Here is a 27,320-nt window from a genome sequence, read left to right as displayed (position 1 = left end):
CCCGGGCTCCTCCTTGAGTACAAGGGATCTCCTTCCTTAAAATGTGGGGATTTTGGAGGATTTGTGGGCGTTTGGAAACCCAGGTCATTTTTCCCACTGACTCCATGGATGACATTTTTCCCATGACTCCATTTCCCACTGACTCCTGGGGGTAAAAGTTTTTAAAAATGAGATTTTCCCATGTTTTTCTTTCTTATGTGTTGAACTTCCCTGTGAGGGTGGGGAGGCCTTGGCACAGAGTGCCCAGAAGCTGGAATTGTCCCCATCCCTGGAAGTATCCAGGCTGGACAGGGATAGGGAAAAGCATCCCTGCCCATGGAAAGGGTTGGGATTAACTGGTGTTCAAGGAATTCCGGAATTCCGGGGGGCTGAAGGCGGCGCCTCTCTTGCAGTGGTGTCGTGCGGCCACCCCGGGTCCCCGCCGCACGCGCAGATCTCGGGGGACAAGCACACGGTGGGCTCGGTGGTGAGGTACAGCTGCCTGGGCCGGCGCACGCTGGTGGGCAACGCCACGAGGATGTGCCAGCTGGACGGGCGCTGGAGCGGCTCCCTGCCGCACTGCTCGGGTGAGGGCACGGCGGGGGCTTCTGGCCATGGTCACCCGGCTGTGGTCATCTGGCCATGGTCACCCGGGGAGGGGGCACGGTGTGGTCATCTGGCCATGGTCACCTGGGGAGGGGCATGGCGTGGTCATCTGGCCATGGTCACCCAGCCATGGTCTTCTGGCCATGGTCACCTGGCCGTGGTCACCTATCCTTGGTCACTTGGGTGAGGGGCACGGCGTGGCCATCTGGCCATGGTCATTTAGCCGTGGTCACTCAGGAGGGGGCACGGCATGGTCACCTGGCCATGGTCATCTGGCCATGGTCACCCATTCATGGTCACCCAGCCGTGGTCATCCAGTCATGGTCACCCAGCTGTGGTCACCTATCCATGGTCACCCGGCCATGGTCATCGCCTCCCACCCATTGTCACCCACTCCTTGTGCCATAAGGGGGCTCCTGGTGCCTTCCCCTTCCCCTTCCCCTTCCCCTTCCCCTTCCCCTTCCCCTTCCCCTTCCCTTCCCTTCCCTTCCCTTCCCTTCCCTTCCCTTCCCTTCCCTTCCCTGAACTTCCCTGAACTTCCCTGAACTTCCCTGAACTTCCCTGAACTTCCCTGAACTTCCCTGAACTTCCCTTCCCTGAACTTCCCTGAACTTCCCTTCCCCGAACTTCCCTTCCCTGAACTTCCCTGAACTTCCCTGAACTTCCCCTCCCACTTCCCATGTGGGAATTCCTTCCCGGAGGGACCCCTGGGATGATTCCGGAGGCTCCCCCTTGGCATTCAGGAATCACGGCCGTGTTTGCACCCAGCTCTAAACCCAGGGGCGCTCCTGGACCCCGGGGAATGTTTGATCTGGAATTCCGCCGCTCTGCTGGGGTGGGATCCCCGCTAAGGGTGACGAGGGAGGAACAGGAGCCCGGTGGTGGCTCCGGTGACGCGGTGGTGGCTCCGGTGACCTGGTGGTGGCTCCGGTGACTCGGTGGTGGCTCCGGTGGCCCGGTGGTAGCTCCGGTGGCCCGGTGGTGGCTCCGGTGGCCCGGTGGTGGCTCCGGTGACCGGGCTCTCTCCTGGGCAGGGGGCAGCCAGGGCGTGTGCGGCGATCCCGGGATCCCTTCCCACGGGATCGGGCTGGGGGACGCCTTCGGCGCGGGCAGCGTGGTGCGGTTCAGCTGCGAGCCCGGCTACAGCCTGCGCGGCTCCTCCGAGCGGCTCTGCCACCCCAACGGCTCCTGGAGCGGCACCCAGCCCGAGTGCGAAGGTACGGCCGGGACCGGGGCTGCCACGGGGGCCCAGGACTGTCCCGGTGTCCCCAGAACTGTCCCGGTGTCCCCAGGACTGTCCCGGTGTCCCCAGAACTGCCACGGGGGCCCCAGAACTGTCCCAGTGTCCCCAGAATTGCCACGGGGGCCCCAGGACTGTCCCAGTGTCCCCAAAACTGCCCCGGGATCCCCAGAACTGCCCCAGTGTCCCCAGAACAGTCTCAATCTCCCCAGAGTTGTCCCAGTGTCCCCAGAGCTGCCCCGGTGTCCCCAGAGCTGTTCTGGTGTCCCCAAAACTCCTCCAGTGTCCCCAGAACTGCCCCAGAACTGCCCCAGTGTCCCCAGAACTTCCCTAGAGCTGCCCCGGTGTCCCCAGCACTGCCCTGGTGTCCCCAGGGGTGTTCTGGTGTCCCCAGAGCTGCCTTGATGTCCCCGTAACTGCCCCGGAGTCCTTAGAACTGCTCTGGTGTCCCCAGAGCTGCCCCAGTGTCCCCAAAACTCCTCCAGTGTCCCCAGAACTGCCTCAGTGTCCCCAGAACTGCCCCAGAGCTGCCCCGGTGTCCCCAGAACTGCCCCGGTGTCCCCAGAACTGTTGTGGTGTCCCCAGAACTGCCACAGGGGCCCCAGGACTGTCCCGGTGTCCCCAGAACTGTCCCAGTGTCCCCAGGACTGCCACGGGGTCCCTTAGAACAGCCTCAATCTCCCCAGAGCTGCCCCAGTGTCCCCAAAACTCCTCCAGTGTCCCCAGAGCTGCCCCAGTGTCCCCAGAACTGTTGTGGCATCCCCAGAACAGTTCTGGTGTCCCCAGAACTTGCCTTTACTGAGGACAGCCAGCGCAGGAGGAATCCCCTGGAGTTCTGGGGGGTTCATTTGTTTATTTGTTATTTAATTTCACCGTTTCCCGGGCAGTGATCTCGTGCGGGAACCCCGGCACGCCCAGCAACGCCCGGGTGATCTTCAACGACGGCCTGGTGTTCTCCAGCTCCATCATCTACCAGTGCCGCGAGGGCTTCTACTCCACGGGCGTGCTGAGCCGCCACTGCACCGTCAACGGCACCTGGACCGGCAGCAGCCCCGAGTGCACCGGTGAGCGCCCGCGGGTCCTGGCAGTGCTGGGGTGGGTCCTGGCAGTGCTGGGGTGGGTCCTGGCAGTGCTGGGTGGGTCCTGGCAGTGCTGGGTGGGTCCTGGCAGCGCCGCGCGGGTCCTGGCAGTGCTGGGGTGGGTCCTGGCAGTGCTGGGTGGGTCCTGGCAGTGCTGGGGTGGGTCCTGGCAGTGCTGGGTGGGTCCTGGCAGTGCTGGGGTGGGTCCTGGCAGTGCTGGGGTGGGTCCTGGCAGCGCTGGGTGGGTCCTGGCAGCGCCGGGAGGGGCCTGGCAGCGCTGGGGTAGGGTCCTGGCAGCGCCGGGAGGGTCCTGGCAGTGCTGGGGTGGGGTCCTGGCACCTTTCCCCTTTCCCTTTCCCCCTTTCCCCTTTCCCCTGGCAGTCCTGGGGTGAGGTCCTGGCAGCCCTGGGGTGAGGTCCTGGCAGCCCTGGGATGGGGTCCTGGCAGTGCTGGGGTGCGGTCCTGGGGTGGGTCCTGGCAGTCCTGGTGTGGGGTCCTGGCACCTTTCCCCCTTTTCCTCTTTCCCCTTTCCCCTTTCCCCTGGCAGTGCTGGGCGGGTCCTGGCAGTGCTGGGCGGGTCCTGGCAGTCCTGGGGTGGGCCCTGGCAGTCCCGGGGTGGGTCCTGGCAGCACTGGGGTGGGGTCCTGGCAGTCCCGGGGTGGGTCCTGGCAGCGCTGGGGTAGGGTCCTAGCAGCACTGGGGTGGGGTCCTGGCAGCGCTGGGGTGGGTCCTGGCACCTTTCCCCTTTTCCCTTTCCCCCTTTCCCCCTTTCCCTTGGCAGTCCTGGCAGTCCTGGGGTGGGGTTCTGGTACCTTTTCCCTTTCCCCCTTTCCCCTGGCAGCCCCGGGATTGGGTCATGGCAGTCCTGGGGTGGGTCCTGGCAGTGCTGGGGTGGGGTCCTGGCAGTGCTGGGGTGGGGTCCTGGCACCTTTTCCCTTTCCCTTTCCCTTTCCTCTGGCAGCCCTGGGGTGCAATCCTGGGGTGGGTCCTGGCAGTCCCGGGGTGGGATCCTGGTACCTTTCCCTTTCCCCTTTCTCCTTTCCCCCTTTCCCCTGGCAGCCCCGGGGTGGGGTCCTGGCAGTCCTTGCAGTCCTGGCATGGGGTCCTGGCACCTTTCCCCCTTTTCCCTTTCCCCCTGGCAGTCCTGGGGTGGGTCCTGGCAGTGCCGGGGTGGGTCCTGGCAGTGCTGGGGTGGGTCCTGGCACCTTTCCCCTTTTCCCTTTCCCTTTCCCCCTTTCCCCTGGCAGTGCTGGGATGGGGTCCTGGCAGGGACGAGCTGCCAGGCCCAGCTGTGCCCACACCCTACCCAAAAACAGAGGCCAGACAAAATTAAGAGACTAAAAAGCAGGTTTTTATTTATTTTTTATTTTTATTTTTATTTATTTGTAAATAAATTTTCACTGCTTAAATCCCCACAAACCTGCTCCACATTTCACTGCTTAATCCCAAAACCCAAATGCTCCACATTTAACTGCTTAAATCCCACCTGGAAAAATGCTCAGGAGCACAAACCTGCTCCATATTTAACTGGTTAAATCCCACCTCGAAAAACGCTCCAGGACATAAACCTGCTCCACATTTCACTGCTTCAATCCCACAAACCTGCTCCACATTTCACTGCTTCAATCCCACAAACCTGCTCCACATTTCACTGCTTCAATCCCAAAAACCTGCTCCACATTTCACTGCTTCAATCCCACAAACCTGCTCCACATTTCACTGCTTCAATCCCAAAAACCTGCTCCACATTTCACTGCTTCAATCCCCAAAACCTGCTCCACATTTCACTGCTTCAATCCCACAAACCTGCTCCACATTTCACTGCTTAAATCCCACCTGGAAAAACAGCTCAGGACCGTCACAGGCGTGGTTCCAGCTGCCAGAATTCCTCTTTTTTCCCCTTTCCTTGTCAGTGATCAACTGTGGAGACCCCGGCGTGCCGGCCAACGGGCTCAGGCTGGGCAGCGACTTCACCTACAACAAATCCGTGGTGTTCCAGTGCACCCCCGGCTTCACCATGGAGTCAGACAGGGCAGCCGCCCTCACCTGCACCAAGGACCGCACCTGGAACGGCACCAAACCCGTCTGCAGGGGTAGGAACCCTGCAAATGTCACGGGGGACAAATTCTGCAGGCCACCAAAAGCTCCCCTGGGCGTTCCTCGGCTCCCTCGTGCCACGCAGAGTTTGTTTTTTCAGGGAGCAGCAACACCTTGCTGTCTTCAGGGCCATCAATCTGTGCCTGGGAGGGAGCTGCTCCTCTCCCTGTGCTAGAGAGGGAGCAAAGCCCGGGGAGTAAAGTGATTTTGCACAAAAACTCGGATCAAACCGCGATGAAATATGGTGTTTTTCCAGCAGACGCTTTGCTGGCATCGCCCAGAAACGTCTGAAAAATGTTCCCTGCGAGTCTCCTCATTATTCTGAGATGGCTCCTGTGGCTCAGAGATAGAAAAGGGAAATAAGAAAGCAGTGGCTGGGCAGGCTGGATCTCTTTTGCTCACACCCCAGTGCAGATAAGATGTGTGGCAGCATCTCTGCACTCCTTTAAAAATCTGGAAAATTCACCTGTCACGGCGCTGATACAAACACAGGCCACATAAAACCTCTCAAATGCACTCCAGCTCCTTCAGAGGCTGTAAAGAGCAATTTTTCTCCTCCTTTTCCATTCCCTGCACTGAGCAAATGCTGCAGGAATGATCCAGAACGAGGCAGAGAGTCTCGTTTGGAGCTGCTCTGAGCTGAAAAGCAGAAATGTCATCTCAGAACAGCCCAGAGTGGGTGAAAACCCGACAGGTTGTGGCTTCAGCTGCTCGTCTGAGCCTCAGCCAGGTTGTCCAAAATGTGCAAATCTTGGGGGAAATCTGGGATGAGTTTTCACGCCACGTCAGGGCGGATTTTTGCCTTCAGCCGAGAGCGAGCATTGACTCCAAAATGGGATTTGGAGATGTTTAGGAGGAGAAAGTTCTTCCCCCCGAGGGTGCTGGGGCACTGAACGGGCTCCCCAGGGAATGGGCACGGCCCCAGGAGCTCAAGGAATATTTGGGGTGCATAGGGTGGGATTTTGGGGTGTCTGTGCAGGGCAGGGGCTGGCCTGGATGATCCTCACAGGATATTTTATGATTTGGGATTTAACTCCAAACTTTAAAGGGTTTGACCCCACTTTGTGCCAATCCCGGGAGATGCTCTTGGAGAGTAGGAGAAGACTTTGCTCCTGTGTGGAATCTGCTTGTTAATGGAAATAATTAAGAAGTGGAGAGACCTGACCTTGTGTTTCCTCTTTTTCGTCTTTTTCCTTTTTTTTTTTTTTCCTCTTTTTTCCTCTTTTTTCCTCTTTTTTGTCCCCTCTTTTTCCTCTTTTTTCTCTTTTTCCTTTCCCATTTCCCTTTCCCTTTTCCCCCTTTCTTTTCCCCCTTTCCTTTTCTCCCTTTCCTTTTTCCCCTTTCCTTTTCTCCCTTTCCTTTTCTCCCTTTCCTTTTCTCCCTTTCCTTTTCTCCCTTTCCTTTTCCCCCTTTCCCCTTTCCCCCTTTCCCCTTTCCCCTTTCCCCCTTTCCCCCTTCCCCCTTTCCCCCTTTCCCTTTCCCTTTCCCTTTCCTCATTTCCCTTTCCTGTTCCTTTTCCTGTTCCTTCTCCTTTCCCCCTTTCCCCTTTCCCCCTTTCCCCTTTCCCCCTTTCCCCTTTCCCCCTTTTCCCTTTTTCCCCCTTTCCCTTTCCCCTTTCCCCTTTTTTCCCCCTTTCCCCTTTTTTCCCCCTTTCCCCCTTTCCCCCTTCCTCTTTCCCCCTTTCCCCTTTCCCTTTCCGTTTCCCCTTTCCCTTTCCTCCTTTCCCTTTTCTTTTCCCTGTTCTTTCCCCCTTTTCCCCTTTTCCCCCTTTCCCTTTCCCCCTTTCCCTTCTCCTGTTCCTTTCCCCCTTTTTCCCCTTTCCCCCTTTTCCCCTTTCCCTTTCCCCTTTCCCCTTTCTGTTTCCCCTTTTCCTTTCCCTTTCCCTTTTCCTTTTCCTTTTCCTTTTCCTTTTCCTTTTCCTTTTCCCCTTTTTCCCCTTTTCCCCCCTTTTTCCCCTTTTCCCCCTTTCCCTTCCCCTCCAGCCATCACCTGCCGTCCCCCCCAGCCCATTCCCAACGGGAAGGTGGTGGGCTCTGACTTCAGCTGGGGCTCCAGCGTCAGCTACGCCTGCCTCGAGGGCTACCAGCTGTCCCTGCCCGCCGTGCTCACCTGCGAGGGCAACGGCTCCTGGAGCGGGGACATCCCCCAGTGCTTCCGTGAGTCCCGCTCCCCTGTTAGAGCTGACATGGCCAAGAGATCAGCCAGCAATTCTATTTAGTAATTAATTGATTAATTAGCATGGTAAAGTGTGAGCAAAGGCAGCGCTGGGTACGGTGGAAGGATTTTCCCTTCTGGCTGCACGCCCATTGCTGGACTTGCTGGGATTTTATTTGCTATATTCGTATATATTCATGAGCTTTCTCAGCAGTTTCTATTTCTGGTTTTAATGTCACAATTGATGGTCACTCCAGGGACCCTGGTGGTCACTCTAGGGACACGGGTGGTCACTCCAGGAACACTGGTGGTCACTCCAAGGACACTGGTGGTCACTCCAGGGACCCTGGTGGTCACTCCAAGGACACTGGTGGTCACTCCAGGGACCCTGGTGGTCACTCCAAGGACCCAGGTGGTCACTCCAAGGACACTGGTGGTCACTCCAGGGACACTGGGGGTCACTCTAGGGACACTGGTGGCCACTCCAGAGACATTGGTGGTCACTCCAAGGACCCAGGTGGTCACTCCAGGGACCCAGGTGGTCACTCCAGAGACTCTGGTGGTCACTCCAGGGACACTGGTGGTCACTCCAAAGACACTGGTGGTCACTCCAGGGACACTGGGGGTCACTCCAGAGACCCTGGTGGTCACTCCAGGGACATTGGTGGTCACTCCAGAGACACTGGTGGTCACTCCAGAGACCCAGGTGGTCACTCCAGGGACACTGGTGGTCACTCTAGGGACACTGGTGGTCACTCCAGGGACCCTGGTGGTCACTCCAGAGGCTCTGGTGATCATTCCAGGGACCCTGGTGGTCACTCCAGGGACACTGGTGGTCACTCCAGAGACCCTGGTGGTCACTCTAGAGACACAGGTGGTCGCTCCAGGGACCCTGGTGGTCACTCCAAGGACACTGGTGGTCATTCCAGGGACACAGGTGGCCACTCCAGAGACCCTGGTGGTCACTCTAGGGACACTGGTGGTCACTCCAGAGACCCAGGTGGTCACTCTAGGGACACTGGTGGCCACTCCAGAGACCCTGGTGGTCACTCTAGGGACACTGGTGGCCACTCCAGAGACCCTGGTGGTCACTCTAGGGACACTGGTGGCCACTCCAGAGACCCTGGTGGTCACTCTAGGGACACGGGTGGTCACTCCAGAGACACTGGTGGTCACTCCAGAGACACTGGTGGTCACTCCAGGGACACGGGTGGTCACTCTAGGGACCCTGGTGGTCATTCCAGGTACCCTGGTGGTCACTCTAGGGACACAGGTGGTCACTCCAGAGACCCAGGTGGTCACTCCACCCCTGTGACAGAGGCGTGAGGCCACATTTGGGATTAATCCGGGCATTTTCCGTGTTCCTGCCTACAAAACATCCTCAGAACTGGGAGTTTGCCATCAGGACTCCTGGAACTGCCAAAAAATCCTTTGGCAAAGGGCACCGTGTTGCAGCAGGAGTTGGGAATCTTTTGTGGAGCCTGGGTGGGTTTGATACAACAGTGAACAGCAAAAAAAAAAAGAGAATTAAACATCTCCTGATGCTAAAGGCAGCTCTGAGTTCCCCTTCCAGCTGCACAATATCCATTTTCATATTAAATCCCACAAACCTCTCCCCGTTCCTCACACCTTTCCCTGGAACTGGGATAATTAGAGAGGGCTTTCCGTGTGACACAGAGCCAAGGAACAAAGTGACACCGTGCAATTAGGGGAGAAAAAAGAGGGGAGGGGGAAAAAAAAAAGGCAAATCCGGGGGAGAGGGTGGAAGTTAATTAAGAGCTGTTGACAAAATGAGAGAATTAGAAGGAACGCAGCCAGCGAGGCTCCTGAGTTAATCATGGGGTTGTGACAGACCCGGGTGGGATGTGACATTCCTGGAGGGGTCTGTGCCACCTCCGTGTCCCTTTGCTGTTGCAGCCGTGTTCTGTGGGGACCCAGGGACCCCTGCCCAGGGCAGGAGGGAGGACAGAGGCTTCACCTACCGCTCGTCCGTGTCCTTCTCCTGCCTGGCCCCGCTGGTGCTGGTGGGGTCGGCGCGGAGGTTCTGCCAGTCCGACGGCACCTGGAGCGGGACCCAGCCCAGCTGCATCGGTGAGGGGGCTCCTGAGGGGGCTGGGGGCTCGCTCCACTCCCCATCCCAATCCCGTGGGGGTCCTTGGAGGCCGGGATGGCCCGTGGGAGAGAGGACAGGACACTTGGGATGGCCCTTGGGAGCAGAGGACACCTGGGATGGCCCTTGGGAGCAGAGGACACTTGGGATGGCCCTTGGGGGCAGAGGACACTTGGGATGGCCTTGGGGAGCAGAGGACACTTGGGATGGCCCTTGGGAGCAGAGGACAGGACACTTGGGATGGCCCTTGGGAGCAGAGGACAGGATACCTGAGATGTCCCTTGGGAGAGAGGACAGGACACCTGGGATGGCCCTTGGAGCAGAGGACAGGATAACTGGGATGTCCCTTGGGAGCGGATCTCCTGTGCTGATCCTGTGCTGATCCCGGGCTGATCCAAGGCGTTATTCCCAGTTTTTCCCCTGAGGGATGAAGCGCCCCTGGTTCCTTCCTGCTGCAGCAGGCAGGGGTTTAAGGAATGAGAAGATCCACGTGGTTTTCCCTGTTGCTGTGTGCTCCTGAGGCAGATCCCGCTCGTGTTCCAGAGGTGCAGCAGGATCCCCGTGCCCGGAGCTCTCCCCTAAATCCCTGTCCCTGTTCCTAACAGATCCCAGCCTCACCACGTGTGCAGATCCTGGAGTGCCTCTTTTTGGGATGCAGAACAATTCCCAGGGATACCAGGTATGGCCACGGAGGAGGGGTGTGCCAAAAACCTGCTCCGTCCTTGGCCTGGACTCACGTGTTCTCCCATGGACTCACGTGTTCTCCCATGGATTCCTGTGTTCTCCCATGGACTCACGTGTTCCCCCATGGACTCACGTGTTCTCCCATGGACTCACGTGTTCTCCCATGGACTCACGTGTTCTCCCATGGACTCACGTGTTCTCCCATGGACTCACATGTTCTCCCATGGACTCACGTGTTCTCCCATGGATTCCTGTGTTCTCCCATGGATTCTTGTGTTCTCCCATGGACTCACGTGTTCTCCCATGGACTCACGTGTTCTCCCATGGACTCACGTGTCCTCCCATGGATTCCTGTGTTCTCCCATGGACTCACGTGTTCTCCCATGGACTCACGTGTCCTCCCATGGACTCACATGTTCTCCCATGGATTCCTGTGTTATCCCATGGATTCACATGTTATCCCATGGATTCATGTCTCCCCTCATGCATTAATGTCTCCTCTCATGGATTCCTGTGTCCCTCTTCCATGGATTCTTGTGTCTTTCCATGGATTATTGTCTCCTCCCATGGATTCCTGTGTTATCCCATGGATTCATGTGTCCTCCCATGGATTCCTGTGTTATCCCATGGATTCTTGTGTTATCCCGTGGATTCATGTCTCATCCCATGGATTCCTGTGTCCTTCCATGGATTCCTGTCTCCTCCTGGGAGCAGGACACCCCAACGTGCTCCTTTAGCCCTCCACGTGCATTTGCACAGCATTAATTAGCAGTGCATTGTATCTGAAATTAATTACAGTGCTAATTAATAGCCGTTGCTATTCACATTAATTCCTAATTAATTTTCAGGCCAAATCCTGCAGGTGCTTTTGCTAATCCCAGCTCTCATCCAGCAGGAGATCGTTGGAATGGGGACAAAAATCCCACAGTGGCTCCCTGGGGGGCTCCATTCCCACCCATTCCCTGCTGGGATAGTGGATGCCACAGCGGATCCTTCTGTCTTCCCGCTAATTAGCCACCTTAATCTTGGGGTTTAATTAATTAATTTTAGCTTTAATTAATTTGGAGGCACCATAAGCAGAGTGTTTGCTGGGAGTGGAGCTGCTCCTGTGAGGGGTGACAAGGGAATGATCCCTTTGGAAGCACAGGGAATGGAGGGATGGGAATTCCCGGGAAGCTGAGGGGGAATGATCCCTTTGGAAGCGCAGGGAATGGAGGGATGGGAATTCCCGGGAAGCTGAGGGGGAATGATCCCTTTGGAAGCGCAGGGAACGGAGGGATGGGAATTCCCGGGAAGCTGAGGCTGTCTCCCGTTGGCACAGGTGGGAAGCATCCTGTTCTTCAGGTGCCAGAAGGGATATCTCCTGCAGGGCTCCACCACCAGGACCTGCCTGCCCAACCTGACCTGGAGCGGCGTCCAGCCCGACTGCGTCCGTGAGTCCTGGGGATGCCACGGGGCCCTCAGCCAGGCTCTGCAAAAGGAGTTCTTGGGGGAAATTCATTGGATTTTAGGGAGAATTGGGGATTGCAAAGGCAGTTTTTAGTCTGCACCCACACCTGGCACCCGGTTCTGGGCTCAGAGGTGCTTCAGCATCCTTTGGTTTTGCCTTTTTCCCTTGGAAATGGGGGTGGCCAATCCTGATTTTCAGCTCATCAAAGCTGGAGCCGGGTTCAGCTTTAGCCAGGAAGAGAAACCCACCATGGGGAACTCCTCATTAATTCCTCCAGCTGGGAGAAACCCAGGCTCAGCCCTGTGAGCTGCAGAAACTCCTCCAGGAGGTTTCTGTCCCCTGTAGATGTCACAGTGTCACCTCTCACCCTCCTGCTGCCCACCTGGGTGGTTTCTCTCACCTGTTTCCCCTGTCCCCTCCAGCCCACCACTGCAAACAGCCCGAGACCCCTTCCCACGCCAACGTGGGTGCCCTGGACCTGCCCTCCCTGGGCTACACCTTGATCTACTCCTGCCAGAGCGGCTTCTACCTCACCGGGGGCTCCGAGCACCGCACCTGCAAGGCCGACGGCAGCTGGACAGGAAAGCCCCCCATCTGCCTGGGTGAGGCCCTGCCAGGACCTGCTGGGCCCTGGGGACCTCCCCAGGGTCTCAGCTTGTAGAGATCCTGGGCCTTGAGGTCCTTCAGAGGTGTTTTTCAAGCTGCAGATAACCCCAAGGTTCAGGTCTGGGGTCAGAGTTCCAAGGAAGGAGGGAGGGGTTTTCAGCTGTGATTTTTTTTTCCCTTGGAAGTTGTGGGATGGCCCAGCCTGATTTTCACTTCTGGGAGGGTCTCCACTGTTGCTGTCCACAGCAGAACCCCAGAATTAGGTTGGAAAAGGCTTTTGAGGTCATCAGGTCCAACCTGTGACCCAACACTCAGGTGCCACCTCCAGTCTTCCCTTAAAGAGTCACCTGGGGATCTTCTGGGGAGTTTTTTTGGGTCTAGGAGCACCCACACAGGACAAACACTGTTTGTCTCCCCCACGTTTTACCTGCCCCACAGTCTTGGGTGAGGAACGTGCTCTGATCCATGGAAGTGGAGCCCTGGACACTTGGGATTGGAGCAGAGGGAAATAAATTGCTTGTACTGCTTAACTTCATGTATAATTTTGGCAGAAATTGGCCTATAGCCTTTTGATATGTAAACATTTCAGGCTTTATGCGGTATAAAAAGACGCTTTTTGGGATCAGCTAAAGCAGTCACCCTGTAATGCAGAAAACTGGCACCAGAGGGAAGGGCAGGACAGCCTGGGGACAGTGGCTGAGAGAGGGACCTGGGGGTGCTGAGGGACGGCAGCTGGGCGTGAGCCAGGTGTGCCCACAGGGCCAGGGGCACCTGGCCTGGATCAGGGCTGGACCAGAGGGAAGGGATCGTGGTGGGGGTGGGACACCTCCAGTGCTGTGTCCATCCTGGGCTCCTCCATTTGGGACACCAGGAGGGGCTGGAGCGTGTCCAGGGCAGGGAACAGAACTGGGAAGGGAATGGAGAATTCCTGATGGAGCTGAGGGGGCTCAGCCTGGAGAAAAGGAGGCTCAGGGGGAATTTCTGCCTCTGCAGAGCTCCCTGAGAGGAGGGGACAGCCCAGGGGGGACGGGCTCTGCTCCCAGGGACAGGGACAGGAGGAGAGGGAACGGCCTCAGGCTGCACCAGGGGAGTTTGGGGTCAGATTTTTGTGAAAATTCCTGCACAGAAAGGGTGGTCAGGCCTTGGCAGGGGCTGCCCAGAGAGGATTGGAGTTCCCAGGGAAGGCCTGGACGCAGCGCTCAGCGCCCTGGGCTGGGTGACAAGGCAGGGATCGGGCACAGCGTTGGGCTCTGTGACCTTGGAGGGCTTTTCCAGCCTCAGGAACTCTGGGGTGGGCAGGGCCAGGGCCCGCAGGGTTCACCAGCTCTGCTTTGTCCCCTGTCCTGTCCCAGCCGACGTCCGCCCCAGCGGGAGGCCCGTGGGCACGGCGCGGGAGCCACCGCTGGCCAAGCTCGCAGGTAGGGCCACCCCCAGGGACACGTCCTGATCGTCACCCCCAGGGACACGTCCTGATCCCCAGGGACACATCCTGATCCCCAGGGACACATCCTGATCCCCAGGGACACATCTTGATCTCTATGGACACATCCTGACCCTCATCCCCAGGGACACATCCTGAACCTCATGGACACATCCTGATCCCCACAGACACATCCTGATCTCTATGGACACAGCCTGATCCTGATCCCCAGGGACACATCCTAATCCCCACAGACACATCCTGATCTCTATGGACACATCCTGATCCTCATCCCCACGGACACATCCCCATGGACACATCCTCATCCTCACCCCCACGGACACATCCTGATCCTCATGGACACATCCTGATCCCCATGGACACATCTTCATCCCCACGGACACATCCTCATCCTCACAGACACATCCTGATCCCTACGGACACATCCTGATCCCCATGGACACATCCTGATCCTCACAGACACATCCTGATCCCCATGGACACATCCTGATCCTCACAGACACATCCTGATCCCCATGGACACATCCTGATCCTCACAGACACATCCTGATCCCCATGGACACATCCTCATCCTCACAGACACATCCCGATCCCTACGGACACATCCTGATCCCTACGGACACATCTTGATCCCCATCCCATCCACCCTCCTCAATCCCCTGGGGCTCTGGAAGCTGCCGCCTGCCCCATCCTATTCCAACAAACAGGATCCTTCCCCATGCCCTCCCCAGAGCTTTCCAGCCCTCCCAGGATTTTGTACATTCGACCTTTTTTTATTTTAAGTTAGCTTTTCCTAGTAAATGATCTTGGAGGTTGGTTCATTCTTAAAACTTTCCTGGGTTTTTTGGTCACAACAGCCAAATTGAAGTGGCTGTTTTTGCCTTTGTCCCCCGTGGTGATGGCACAGAGCAGGTGGGATTTAATCCATTGGAAACACAAAATATTTTCAAGGTATTCAATATTTAAAATAATTTAATTACTGTCGGCAAACTCAAAGAAGGACAGAAATCCTGCTTGGTGGGGATTTTTTTTTCCCCTGAAAAACAGAAATGCTCCTGGTTTGGGGGTGGTTTTTTTGAGGTTTTTTTGCATCTTTTGCAAAAAACTCTGCATCTTTTGCAGTGCCTGCGGACGTGTTCGCCAGGAATTCCCTGTGGAAAGGCTCCTACGAGTACATGGGGAAGAAGCAGCCGGCCATGCTGTCTGTCACCAGCTTCGACCCTGCCACCAGCAAGGTCAACGCCACCTTGATGGACCACAGCGGGGTGGAGCTGCAGGTGTCCGGTGAGGGGCTGGCACCGCCAGGACACTGCCAGGACACTGCCAGGACACTGCCAGGACACTGCCAGGACACTGCCAGGACACCCCCGGGGCTGTGGTCACTCCTGGTCACTCACGGCTAGAGAGGGGCTGGGGTGTGTCCGGGGAAAGGAATGGAGCTGGAGAAGGATCTGGAGAGTTCCTGATGGAGAAAAGGAGGCTCAGGGGGCTCCCCACAACTCCCTGGCAGGGGTGGGCTGGGCTGTGGTGCCAGGATGGAACAGCCTCGGTGTGTGCCAGGTTGGATATCAGGGAAAATTTCTCCGTGGCCAGGCCTTGGAGCTGCCCAGGGAGGTTTGGAGTGCCCATCCCTGGAGGTGTCCAAGGTAGGACTTGGAGCTTTTGGCAAAAAAAAATATGGAATTATGTGAGTTGGACTTAATGATCCTTGTGGGTCCCGTCCAGCTTCTGTGAGTGCTCCGTGTCCCTGCTCTCCTGGAGCACCAGGCTCTTCCTGATCCAGCAGCAGAACCTGAATATTAATTAAATATTAATTAAATATTAATTAAATATTAATTAAATGTTGAGTTAAGTCTTTTCCCACATGGAAAATATCTTCAGGATCCTGGGCTGTGTTTCCCAGTGCATCCCAGTGCCAGGGCTGGTGTCCACTCAAATCCTGACGTGGTTTCTCTGCCCTCCCACTCGATTATTTCAATCCAGAGCTGACAAAATCCCATTTTTTCCAGGGATTTACAAGAAGGAGGACGTGCACCTGCTGCTCCAGGTGTACCAGATCATGGGGCCGCTGGAAAGCTTTGCCAGCAAGTTCAGGAATGACAAATGGGCTCTGGATGGACACGTGAGTGCACAAAATCCACCCTGTCCCGGGCTGGATTTCCCTTCCCTGGATCATTCCCAGGGCTTGGGAGCAGCTCCACGGCTGGGAGGGGACATGTGGCACTTCCCCAGCAGGTGACAGCTCCTCCTGCAGCTGGGGGTTGGTTTTGTGGCCCTGGGGTTTGGAATCCATCAAATCCCAGGTGATGCTGGAGGAAAAACCAATGGGATTTGTTCCATGTGGATGTTTTTGTATCTGCCCAATGTTTTGGCTGGAAAAGCTGATTTTCCTTAATGGAGCCAATTCCTCACCCTCTGCCTGTGTCTGGGAGTTTCCCAAGCCCTTTAGGCATCCACTGGAGCTTGGAAAAAATGTGGATCTGACTGACCCATGGCCGCTTTTCCCCTCTCCCTCTGGAATCAGCAATGTCCTCTCCGGTTTATCACAAACGAGATTTTTTTTTGCTTCCATTCCGTGGAGACAGGAAAATTTCCAGCTGTTGGGCAGCAAAACTCCTTTAAAAAAATGCCAGGATTTTCCAGGGAATGGCATCAAATGAATGCACTTGGAAGGGGCTGAGATGAGCTGGGTGTTAAATCCAGGGAAAGGTTAAATCCGTGGATTTCTGCTCCCCGCAGGTCTCGTCGGAGTCCTCGAGCGGCACCTTCGTGTACCAGGGCTTCGTGCGTGGCAAAGGCTTCGGGCAGTTCGGCCTCCAGAGGCTCGGTAAAATTCCTTGGATTTGCACTTTTCCCCTCGATTCCAAAAGCTCCATCCTGGCCTGGTGGGGGTTTCCAGGCAGGGAATGTTTCTCCAGCCCCTGGCGTGAATTTTCTGCTCTTTCCGAGCTCGGGGTGGGGTTTGTGGGGGACAAACAGCACAAAACAAACACCACAATGATAAAATCCATAATTTGGGAGCAAAATGAGGGATAACCAGGCTGCTGTGCAAAGGCAGGGAGAGTTTGGAAGCACAAACAACACCTGGAATGGTTTTTTTATCAAATTCCCAGATCCCCACCAAGCCCAAATCCCATTCCCACCGCAGAAAGTGTCTCCATCAGAAATCACAGAGGCTCTTGAGAGCTTAAACCACCCGAAGTTTAAGCTCCTAAATACCTCTTAAAGCGTGGTTTGAGCTCTTTAATCCCTCGGGATTGCTGGAATCTCCTCACCTTTATGGATGCTCATTAATGCAGCGTTTCAGAGTCTCCTTAAAGCCCAACTTGATGCATCCAAGTTGGACCTTTTGGGCAAAATAAATCAATTTACACCTTTCTTTAATTACAGCTCTAAATAAATGATGAGGCCTAAGCTAGGCTGGATCTCCATCCTTGCACATCCAGTTTTAAATTCCCTTTTCCAGCACTGCCTCACTCATTTTGGTACCTCGAGCTCGGCCTTTTTCCCCCAGCAGAGGTTTGGAAATGTGGGAAATGTTTTCCTCTCTGTTCCAGACATCAGCATGATGGAAAACGATCCCGAATCCATTGGTCACCACTTTGCATCCAACAGCAGCTCCGTGGCAGCCGCCATCCTTGTGCCTTTCATCGCCCTGATTATTGCAGGGTTTGTGCTTTATCTCTACAAACACAGGTGGGTTTGGGGCAAGAATTCCAAAAGGTGAAGGGAATTTGGGGATTTGAGAGAAGTATAAGTGAGCTGGGTTTAAAATTCCTCTTTTAGGGCTGGTTTAATTCAGGAGATGGGACAAAAACAGAGGGTTTGGGAGGTTATTGCAGGGTTTGTGATTTATCTCTACAAACACAGGTGGGTTTGGGGCAAGAATTCCAAAAGGTGAAGGGAATTTGGGGATTTGAGAGAAGTATCAGTGAGCTGGGCTTAAAATCCCAATTTTAGGGCTGGTTTAATTTAGGAGGTGGGACAGCAACAAAAAGGGTTTGGGAGATTGGGGGAATAATTCCAAAAGTTGAAAGAAATTCAGGGATTTGAGAGAAATATTGGTGGGCTGGACTTAAAAGATCCCACCTTTAGAACTGGTTTAATTCAGGGAGTGGAAAAGCAACAAGGAGGGTTTGAGAGAATCATTCCAAAGGGTAAAAGAAATTCAGGGATCTGAGAGAATTTTCATTAAGCCGGGCTTAAAATCCCCCCTTTAGAGCTGGTTTAATTCAGGAAGTGGACAAACAAAGCGTGGCAGGATGAGGGTTTGAGGGAGGAGAGCAAAGAGGGTTTTGCTGGTGGTTTTTGGGATTTATGGCCACATTTAGGTGGACAAAAAGCAAATTTCCCCCTTCCCCACGGCACTGGACGTGGTGTAAATCTGGGTTTGCTCCCAGTCCCTGTCCAGGGATTTCCCTGCCCCATTCCGGGCTTCCCCCTGCCCCCTGCCCTCCCTCAGCGCTGTCACCCGTGCCGGGTTTGTCCCCAACCCCACAGGAGGAGACCCAAAGTCCCCTTCAACGGCTACGCCGGGCACGAGAACACCAACGTGAGGGGCACCTTCGAGAACCCCATGTACGACCGCAGCCTGCAGCCCTCGGACATCGTGGGCGAGGCCGAGTTCACGGTCAGCACGGTGTGCACGGCCGTATAGCGTATAGCACGGTGAGAGGGGGGGACAGCGGGGGACAGCGGGGAGGGGACAGCGGGGTGGGGACACCGGGCTGGACAGAGGGACCGGACACCGGGGAGGACAGCGGGGAGGGGACAGCGGGGAGGGGACAGCGGGGAGGGGACACTGGGGAGGGGACACCGGGCTGGGGACACCGGGGAGGGGACAGCGGGCTGGGGACACCGGGGAGGGGACAGCGGGCTGGGGACACCGGGGTGGACATCGGGCTGGACACCGGGCTGGACACCGGCAGGGACACCGGGGCAGGGGACACCAGGCAGGGGACACCGGGCTGGACACCAGGGAGGGGACACCGGGCAGGGGACACCGTGCTGGGGACACCGGGCTGGGGACACCAGGCAGGGGACGCCGGGCTGGGGACACCGGGGTGGGGACACCGGGCTGAGGACACCAGGCAGGGACACCGGGAGGGGGCGTGAGGGGAAGGAGGGGTTCTGAGGGGATGGTGGGGTTGGAAAGGTTCTCATGGGGTCATGGAGTTGGAAAGGTTCTTGTGGGAACATGAGGTTGGAATGGTTCTTGTGGGGTTGGAAGGGTTTTTGTGGGATTGGAAGGGTTCCTGTGGGATCATGTCTGGGTGACTCCAGACAGGGAATCCTGCACAGGGATCCTGCACAGGGATCTGGGATTTACAGCCTTCGAGTAACCAGGAGTTCCCTGTGGATTGTAGAGCCGTTCCCTCTGGAATGCTCCAGTTTCAGGATGACGAAGCCGCTTCCCCAGAACTTCCACGTGCCACAACCAACTCTTTGCTTTCCCAGATTTCCCGGGGTCGGTGTCCAGTGGATGATTGTCCCACCTCACCGTCCATCCATCCATCCCCTCCTCCCTGCTCCCGGGGCTGCGGAGAGGCTGCTGCTCCTCCCTGGAATTCCCGAGGGGCTGCTGGATCCACCTCCTCCATCCTGCTGGATCTGCCTTGGATCCACCTCCTCCATCCTGCTGGATCTCCCTCCATCCTGCTGGATCCATCTCCATCCTGCTGGATCCACCTCCATCCTGCTGGATCTGCCTTGGATCCACCTCCTCCATCCTGCTGGATCTCCCTCCATCCTGCTGGATCCATCTCCATCCTGCTGGATCCATCTCCTCCGTCCTGCTGGATCCATCTCCATCCTGCTGGATCCATCTCCTCCATCCTGCTGGATCCTGCTGGATCCATCTCCTCCATCCTGCTGGATCCATCTCTGTCCTGCTGGATCCATCACCTCTGTCCTGCTGGATCCGTCTCCTCCATCCTGCTGGATCTGCCTTGGATCCACCTCCTCCATCCTGCTGGATCCACCTTCTCCATCCTACTGGATCTCCAAGCCAAAGGTTCTGCTCCCACCCCGCTCCGAGCCCTCGGGAACTCTTTCCCAAGCTGTTCCTGGAAGGAGCTTCCCAAACCTTTGGGACGAGCTCGGGCAGCAGAGGTGGTGCACGAGGCTCTGGATCCGTGGGAAACACCTGGATGGGTCAGGACGAGGATTTTGTGTGTCTGGGTTGTTTTTTGTGGTTGAATTTTCTGCCCCAGGGCTTGAGCAGAGGAAGGGATTTCCAACGGGAGCTTTCCAAACCTTGGGAAGCTTTTCCCCTCTTCCCTGGGTTTGGTTTTCCTTTGGGCATTCCTGGCTGGATTTACTGGATGGGATGAGATGAGGATTTGGGGTTTCTCTATTTGGGTTTCGGGGTCATTCCTTGGTTGGATTTTTTTACCCCAGGGCTTGAGCAGAGGAAGAGTTTTCAAATGGGGCCTTTCCAAGGAAAACTTGGGAAAAACCCAGGAGAAACTCACTTAACCCAGGAGAAACTCAAACCAGGAGAAACTCACTTAAACCAGGAGTGCAAAATAAATCCAAAATATTTAAAACCACCCAGGCAGGGAGAAGGGGAAGCTGGACTTTGATGGAATTCGCTGCTTTGGATCCATGAATTCCCTTTTTCTGCTGTTGCCCAGGGAGCTAAGGAAGTGGGAAAAGGGGTTTATCCCATTTTTTTTTGGAAGCTGGCTGGGATCTGCTCCATGCCATTCTCCATCCTTGTGCCCAGAGGACCTGCATATGATTAAAAAAAAATGGGGAAAAGGGGAAAAAATGAAAATAAAAGAGAAAAAAATGAAAAAAAAAAAGGGAAAAAATCAAGAAAAAAGGAAAAAATGAGAAAAACAATTAAAAAACCACAAAAAAAGCTCAAATCCCTCTTTTGTACAGAGATATATTTTTATTAATTAAAAGTTTGTACAGCTAAAAAATAAATAAAAAAAACCAAAATGTAATTTTTTTTTTCATTATCGTAGGGAAAAACAAAACAAAAGTAGTGGGGAAAAAAAAAAATCAGCTTTTTTTTGTAAATGTAATAAAGTGTATAAATGGTTTCCATAAAAATGTACATATGGAATCTCTCCATGCCCCTGGCTTGTCTGCAGAATTCCCAGTTAATTTATCTGTCTCTGTATATGAGGCTTTTCCGTGTGTTCCCGGCGTTTCCCTGCGGAATTTCAAAGCTATTTTCGATTTTGGATTTCCGAATAATAAAAAAATCTCGATTTTTGCATTGCTTTTTCTTACAGCCCCCTGGTGCTTTTTATTCCTATTTTTTTATTATTATTATTATTTTCTTTTTTTTTTTTTTCCCTTTTTAATGTGTGTGAATCCCAAAAGATTTATCCCAGGATATTCTGGATGTGCACACACCACTCGTGCAGGGATGGAGATTCCCAACTTTCCCAGCTGCTGGAAGCACATCCCGATTTCAGGAAAACGGGGAAATTCGGGAAATTCCGGTGGGTTTGGATGAATGGATTTGGCTTTTCCAGCGGGATTTTCCCAGGGAGATCCCACTGGGATCCTTCCCACTTCCCAACCCCCGCAATCCCGCTCCAGGAGCCCCAATTTGCCTTAATGAGGTTTTTAATTAGGAGCCCAACGCCTCCTCTCTCCCCGTGCCTGGTGACTGGCAGGAATTAACTCAGGATCGAGGAAATTTGGGATGAAAAAGGCCCTGGCGGGGTCTGTGATGTCCCACGTGGATTTGGTTCTCTCCGTTGCCTTTTATTTGGCTTTTTAGACACTTTATCCTTGGATTTGTCCCTGGATTTATCCCTGGATTTGTCCTTGGATTTGTCCCTGGATTTATCCCTGGATTTATCCTTGGATTTGTCCCTGGATTTGTCCCTGAATTTATCCTTGGATTTATCCCTGGATTTATCCTTGGATTTATCCCTGGATTTATCCCTGAATTTATCCTTGGATTTATCCCTGGATTTATCCTTGGATTTGTCCCTGGATTTATCCCTGGATTTATCCCTGGGTTTGTCCCCTCCTTGGTGGGATTTATCCAGAATCAGGGTGGGGAAGGAGCTGAGGGGTTTTTTGGGATGTTTGGTGTGACCAATTCCCGGCAGGATCAGCCTGAACATTCCTTGGGATTTCGGGGCGGGGGAAGGGATCCTGCAGGATTCCCGACGGATTCCGAGCGAGGGAAGGGGATCAAAATCATTTTGGAGTCCACGGAGCCTCCTGGAGAAGCTGGAGCTGCCCCATCCCGGGAATTGTCCGGGCTTGGAGCAGTGGGAGCTCCCTGTCCCTGGAATTGGGTGGAATTGGGATCATCCTGAAGGTTCCTTCAACCCAAACCGCTCCAGGATTCCTCCTGCTCCCAATTCCCAAAGTTTCCCTCTGTATTTGGGATTTAATCCCTGAGCCAGGCTCGGTTTTTGGATTTAATCCCTGAGCCAGGCTCAGCTTTTGGGATTTAATCCCTGAGCCAGGCTCGGTTTTTGGGATTTAATCCCTGAGCCAGGCTCAGCTTTTGGGATTTAATCCCTGAGCCAGGCTCAGTTTTTTGGGATTTAATCCCTGAGCCAGGCTCAGCTTTTGGGATTTAATCCCTGAGCCAGGCTCAGCTTTCGGGCTGTTCTTGAGGGGAGAATTCCTCCTTTCCCAAGCTTTTCTTGCCGCCGAGTTCCAGCCCTGGAATCTCCTCCAAAATGGGAATTTCGAGATTTTCCAAAGCTCTCCCGACTTCTCCGCCCGCATTCCCTGGAAGGAAAGATCCCAAAAATCCCTCCCGGCTCTTCATCGAGGGAGGGAGCAGCGAGGAAACTGCTGGGAATTCCTGCTGGGAATTCCTGCTGGGAATTCCTGCTGGGAATTCCTGCTGGGAATTCCTGCTGGGAATTCCTGCTGGGAATTCCTGCTGGGAATTCCTGCTGGGAATTCCTGCTGGGAATTCCTGCTGGGAATTCCTGCTGGGAATTCCTGCTGGGAATTCCTGCTGGGAATCTTTGGGGGTAAAAAAAACCAGGGAGAGACCAGGGAAGCAGGAGCTGGAGCATCCACCGGGAAAAAAAATCCAGGGAGAGAGCGACAGGACAGGAGCTGGAGCATCCACCGGGAATTTTGGGGGAATAAAACTGGGAAGAGCGTCTGGGAGAGCTGGAAGGAGATGGAGCATTCACCGGGAATATTTTTTGGGGGGGAAAAAACAGGGAAACTGGGAGAGCTGGAGATTCCACCGCGAGTTTTTTTTGGGGGGGGGAATAAAAAAAAATTTAAAAATCTAAAAAAAAAAAATTTAAAATTAAAAAAAAAATTAAAAAACTTAAAAATTTTTTTAAAAAATAAAAAAAAAAAAAAAAGGGGGAGAGACGAACACTGGGAATCTTCTGAGGGGAAAAAAATCAGGGAGAGAGCAGCGAGGCAGGAGCTGGAGCTGGAGCATCCACCGGGCATTTTTGAGGGGAATAAACCCGGGAAGAGCAGCTGGGAGAGCTGGCGGGAGGAGCAGAGGGCTCGGGATAAAATTGCATCGATGATGAGCCGCGGTTCGGCTCCTTAATGAGGCTCCTCACTCATTAACACCTCATTAATTCCGCGGCCAGGGCGCTTTTAAGGGCCCGGAATTCCCACAGCTGCACCTGGGACAGCCTCGGGATGGGCGGAGGAGGATGAGGAGGATGAGGAGGATGAGGAGGATGAGGAGGATGAGGAGCTCGGCTCATCCCGGTTTTATCCCGGTGAGAAAATCCCGAATCCCGCGGTGCCATCAGTGCTGGAGCTGCAGAAAATCCCGCAAAAAATCCGTTTAGACATTCCCGAATTTCCAGAGCCACAGCCAGGACACCTGAGGAATTCTCCGGGAGCATCCCATGCCAGGAGCTGCCTCCTCTTCCCCCCCAAAAAAATCGGGAGATATTTTAAATTAGGATTTTCTTCTAAAATGAATCCCCTCGAGCTCCAAATTCCTTCCCAAAGCAACAATCTGCCAGCCTGGAATATTCCAAGCCCCCTTTCCTTTCCCTTTTTCCCCCTTCCCTTTTTCCCCCCTCCCTTCCCTTTTTCCCCCCCTTTCCCTTTTTTTCCCCCCCTTTCCCTTTTTTTCCCCCCCTTTCCCTTTTTTTCCCCCCCTTTCCCTTTTTTTCCCCCCCTTTCCCTTTTTTTCCCCCCCTTTCCCTTTTTTTCCCCCCCTTTCCCTTTTTTTCCCCCCCTTTCCCTTTTTTCCCCCCCTTTCCCTTTTTCCCCCCCTTTCCCTTTTTCCCCCCCTTTCCCTTTTTCCCCCCCTTTCCCTTTTTTCTCCCCTTTCCCTTTTTCCCCCCCCGTTCCCTTTTTTTCCCCCCTTTCCCTTTTTTTCCCCCCCGTTCCCTTTTTTTCCCCCCCGTTCCCTTTTTTTCCCCCCCGTTCCCTTTTTTTCCCCCCCGTTCCCTTTTTTTCCCCCCCGTTCCCTTTTTTTCCCCCCTTTCCCTTTTTTTCCCCCCGTTCCCTTTTTTTCCCCCCTTTCCCTTTTTTTCCCCCCTTTCCCTTTTTTTCCCCCCCGTTCCCTTTTTTTCCCCCCCGTTCCCTTTTTTTCCCCCCCGTTCCCTTTTTTTCCCCCCCGTTCCCTTTTTTTCCCCCCCGTTCCCTTTTTTTCCCCCCCGTTCCCTTTTTTTCCCCCCCGTTCCCTTTTTTTCCCCCCGTTCCCTTTTTTTATCCCGTTCCCTTTCTTTCCCCCATTCCCTTTTTTTTCCCCCCTCTTTCCTTTTTGTCCTCCCTTTCCCTTTTTCCCCCCCCCTTTCATTTTTCCCTTTCCTTTTTCCCCCCATTCCTTTTTCCCCCCCACTCAGCAATTCCCGGTTTTTTCAGCAGGGAGAGCACGGCTCATTGGCAGAACCAACCCGCTGGGACTGTAACCATTGATTTTTCCCTTCTTCCGTCACTTCTCAGCGCCTGGAAAACACCTCTGGAGCACTTTGGGATCGCAGGCAGTGTCCCGGAGAGTTCCTTCGGAAATCTGCCAGGAAACCTGGAAAAAATGGGAAGAGATTGTTTGAAATCCGTGTTCAGACCCAAAAAAGAGCCCAGGGCGAGGCTGATGGAGCTGCGGGAACCTGGAATGGCTTTGAGCGGGAATTCCTGGATGTGGGATCAGCGGGGAGGGGCTGCCACCACCAGCACAATTCCCAATCCTTGGGAATACACACCCTGATCCCCCTGGGGAGCTCAGACCCTTGGAATTTTCCAATAATAATAATAATTATTATTATTCTTATTGGATAATCCACAAATCCCTGGATTATCTGCACCATTCCCAGGAGCTGGATGTGGCATCTCCGTCCCTGAACTTCCCAATCCTCTGGAAGCAGCTCCTGCCACCCCGGAAGGTTCTGGCTCCAGAACTCCACTCCCTGCTGGATTTGGGAATTTTTATCCCTACATTTCCTCCATGGTGCTGCCATTCCCAGTGCCTGGAACACCGGGAATGAAGAGGCTTCAAACAGAGGAAAGGGAGCAGCTCCATCCCGATCCAGCAGGTCGATCCTCACGGGAATCCCGTGTTGGGTGCAGGATTCCCTGGAGCCAGCTCTGCTTCCACCTGGAGAGGATCCCAGGGTGAAATTCCATGGATTGGGATGGGCTCTGCCCTTCCCAGCTCATGGCACACAGATCCCAAATATTCCCAAGGGAATATTCCCCACAACCTGCGACTGCCAAATCCCTGGAAGCGTCCAAGGCCAGGGTGGAAAAACCTGGGGTAGTGGAAGGTGTCCCAGGGCAGGATGATCCTTAAAGTCCCTTCCATCCCCAAACTCCTCTGGAATTCCCAGATTCCGACGATGCTGCTCCAAAGCTTTCGGAGCAGGGTGGTGCTGCCAGGCCGGGCTGGGCTGAACTCCTTTGGAAAAACCCTTGGAAAACAGATGGGAACAAAACGGTGTTGGCAGCAGAGGGAGGTTTAAGGATATCACATCCCGAATTTTGGCAGCCCGGAGGGGTGACTGGAGCAGGGACAGCTGCCAGGATCTGAGGGCAAGGCAGGGAAAATGACAGCAGGAATCTCGGGAATTGGGTTTTTTTGGGAATTCCTCAGAAGTGCCGGGGCTGAGCCCCCACCCCCAGCCTCTGCCAAGGCCTGGGGGTTAATTAACGCCACAACAAACCCTCATTAAGAGGCCTAATTAATATTATTTCCTTTCCAGACAGGAGGCAGCTGTTCCCTGGATTGTGCCAGGAATTATCCTGCAGGGATACCTGGGATGGGGAGTGGGGCCAGAGGGACAGGATCCAACATTCCAACCGCATCTCCAAAGGTTTTTCCCAGCCCTCATCCCACCAGGAGCATCCTTATCCGTGGGCTCCATGGAAGGAATTGGGAAGGTTGGATTTGATGGTCTTGGAGATCTTTTCCAGCCTTCTCCATTCCATGATTCCCGTGCTTTCCATCCCTGTCCCCTCCCGTCACTGCCAGGCCCATCCTGCCCTCCCCACCTTTAATTTGGGCTCTCGGCATTTCCCGGCCTCATTCCCGCAGCCAATTCCATGGAAATTGATGGAATTTAATTCCCCGTGACTCCTCATTCCCTCTCCCTGCTCTTCAGGAATCTTGGAGCTATTTTGGGCAGAGCATCCAGAATTTTCCTTTTTTTTTTTTTTCCCTGGAGAAGCAGGATCAGCTTCCCGAATTTTGGGCATCCTGCCTGTGGGGCTGGGAGCGCCATTCCCGGTGTTCTGATGGAATTTGGGATTTATTTATCCCAGCTCCTGCAACATTCCCGCAGAACAAAGCGCTTAAAAAAACCCAAATCCCTCTTTTTAGGAGACAAAAAACCCCCTCCCCATCAAACAATAATCCAAGAAGAAAAATCTGGAATTTTATGTCACCTCCAATAACGGACTCCGTCCTCAGCTGCTCATTTACGTATTGAAGCCCTTGTTTAATATTCTAATTAGCGGTTAATCAGCTATCGAGAGAGAACAAACGGTGATTAGCTCATCTTCACCCCCTCCAGGTGATTTGGGCTCATCAACGCCGCAGCCCCGGGAAACTTTTCCTGCTACTCCTGAATTATTCATGGCCACGGGAATGTCAGGTGGGATTTCAGGGTGGGTGAGCGAGAACCGAGGGGGACACGGTGCTTTTTGGGGAAAAGGTGCTTTAGATGGGATTTTTGGGGAAAAAATCCTTCCTGGGAGTGGGATGGGATGGATTTCCCAGGGAAACCGTGGCTGCCGCATCCCTGGAAGAGTCCAAGGCCAGGTTGGAACTACTTGGGATGGTTGAAGGTGGCCCTGCCATTTAATTTAATTTAATTATCCCAGGCTATCGTTTATCTCAATTCCTCCTTTCCTCTTTCCCCACAGCTTTCCAAGGAGCCGGGAAGCAAAGGAAAGCCCCTCCGGGGGGTCTCAGGTCTGGAGGACGAACCGGTGCGATCCCAAAGGAATTCCTGGATTCCCTTTCCCTTTTGCCCTTCCCATCCCATCAGGCGGGCGGGACGCTCTGCTCCTCCCCTCCGTATTCCCGGGGATTTTGTGGCTCCGGGAGCCGATTCTTAAAGCCCTTGGAATAATTTGGAAAGATTCCACTTCCAATTTTTGCTTGGAGGAGAGGCCGCGCCTGGCCCTGGTTTGGCTCCCGAGGTTTGTCTGGAGCAGGGATCAGCTGAGGTGACAGGGCTGGGCTGGCTCCCAGGAGAACCCAGAGGCACGAGCAGGTGGGAGGGAGCGAGGCAGGAGCTCCAGACAGCTGCTTCCCGGAATTTTAATGAATTCCCGATCTTTTGAGTCTTCCCAGACGCCGCCTTTGCCAGGCTCTGCATTCCCAGCTCCCGGCGCCTCCCGGGATGGATCAGGAAGGTCAAAGCTGCCGCTGGCCAAGGCGGAGCTCCCTCAGCGCTGCCCTCTGCGTTTTTTGGGAAGCTGTGCTGGCCCTGGAAGCAGCG

At 54.6% G+C, this 27,320-nt stretch overlaps 1 protein-coding gene across 1 annotated transcript in view; it reads left to right on the top strand.

Moving 5' to 3' along the window:
- CSMD2 (CUB and Sushi multiple domains 2) overlaps positions 1–18,946 on the top strand; it is a 290,617-nt gene extending 271,671 nt beyond the window's left edge. Inside the window, 16 exon segments of the mRNA XM_063419131.1 lie at positions 393–566; positions 1,620–1,802; positions 2,713–2,889; positions 4,818–4,997; positions 6,984–7,157; positions 9,073–9,246; positions 9,871–9,944; positions 11,271–11,382; positions 11,822–12,001; positions 13,358–13,423; positions 14,569–14,730; positions 15,456–15,568; positions 16,186–16,273; positions 17,004–17,142; positions 17,947–18,114; positions 18,813–18,946. Coding sequence (XP_063275201.1) covers positions 393–566; positions 1,620–1,802; positions 2,713–2,889; positions 4,818–4,997; positions 6,984–7,157; positions 9,073–9,246; positions 9,871–9,944; positions 11,271–11,382; positions 11,822–12,001; positions 13,358–13,423; positions 14,569–14,730; positions 15,456–15,568; positions 16,186–16,273; positions 17,004–17,142; positions 17,947–18,103 — 2,153 coding nt within the window. The 3' untranslated portion in view covers positions 18,104–18,114; positions 18,813–18,946.
- Positions 18,947–27,320: the final 8,374 nt, after the last annotated feature.

This window comes from Prinia subflava, chromosome 24, assembly GCF_021018805.1.
Source record: "Prinia subflava isolate CZ2003 ecotype Zambia chromosome 24, Cam_Psub_1.2, whole genome shotgun sequence".
NCBI classification, from domain to species: Eukaryota; Metazoa; Chordata; class Aves; order Passeriformes; family Cisticolidae; genus Prinia; species Prinia subflava.
Note: the sequence above shows the minus strand (reverse complement) of the source record. Positions and strands in the feature narration are given on the sequence as shown.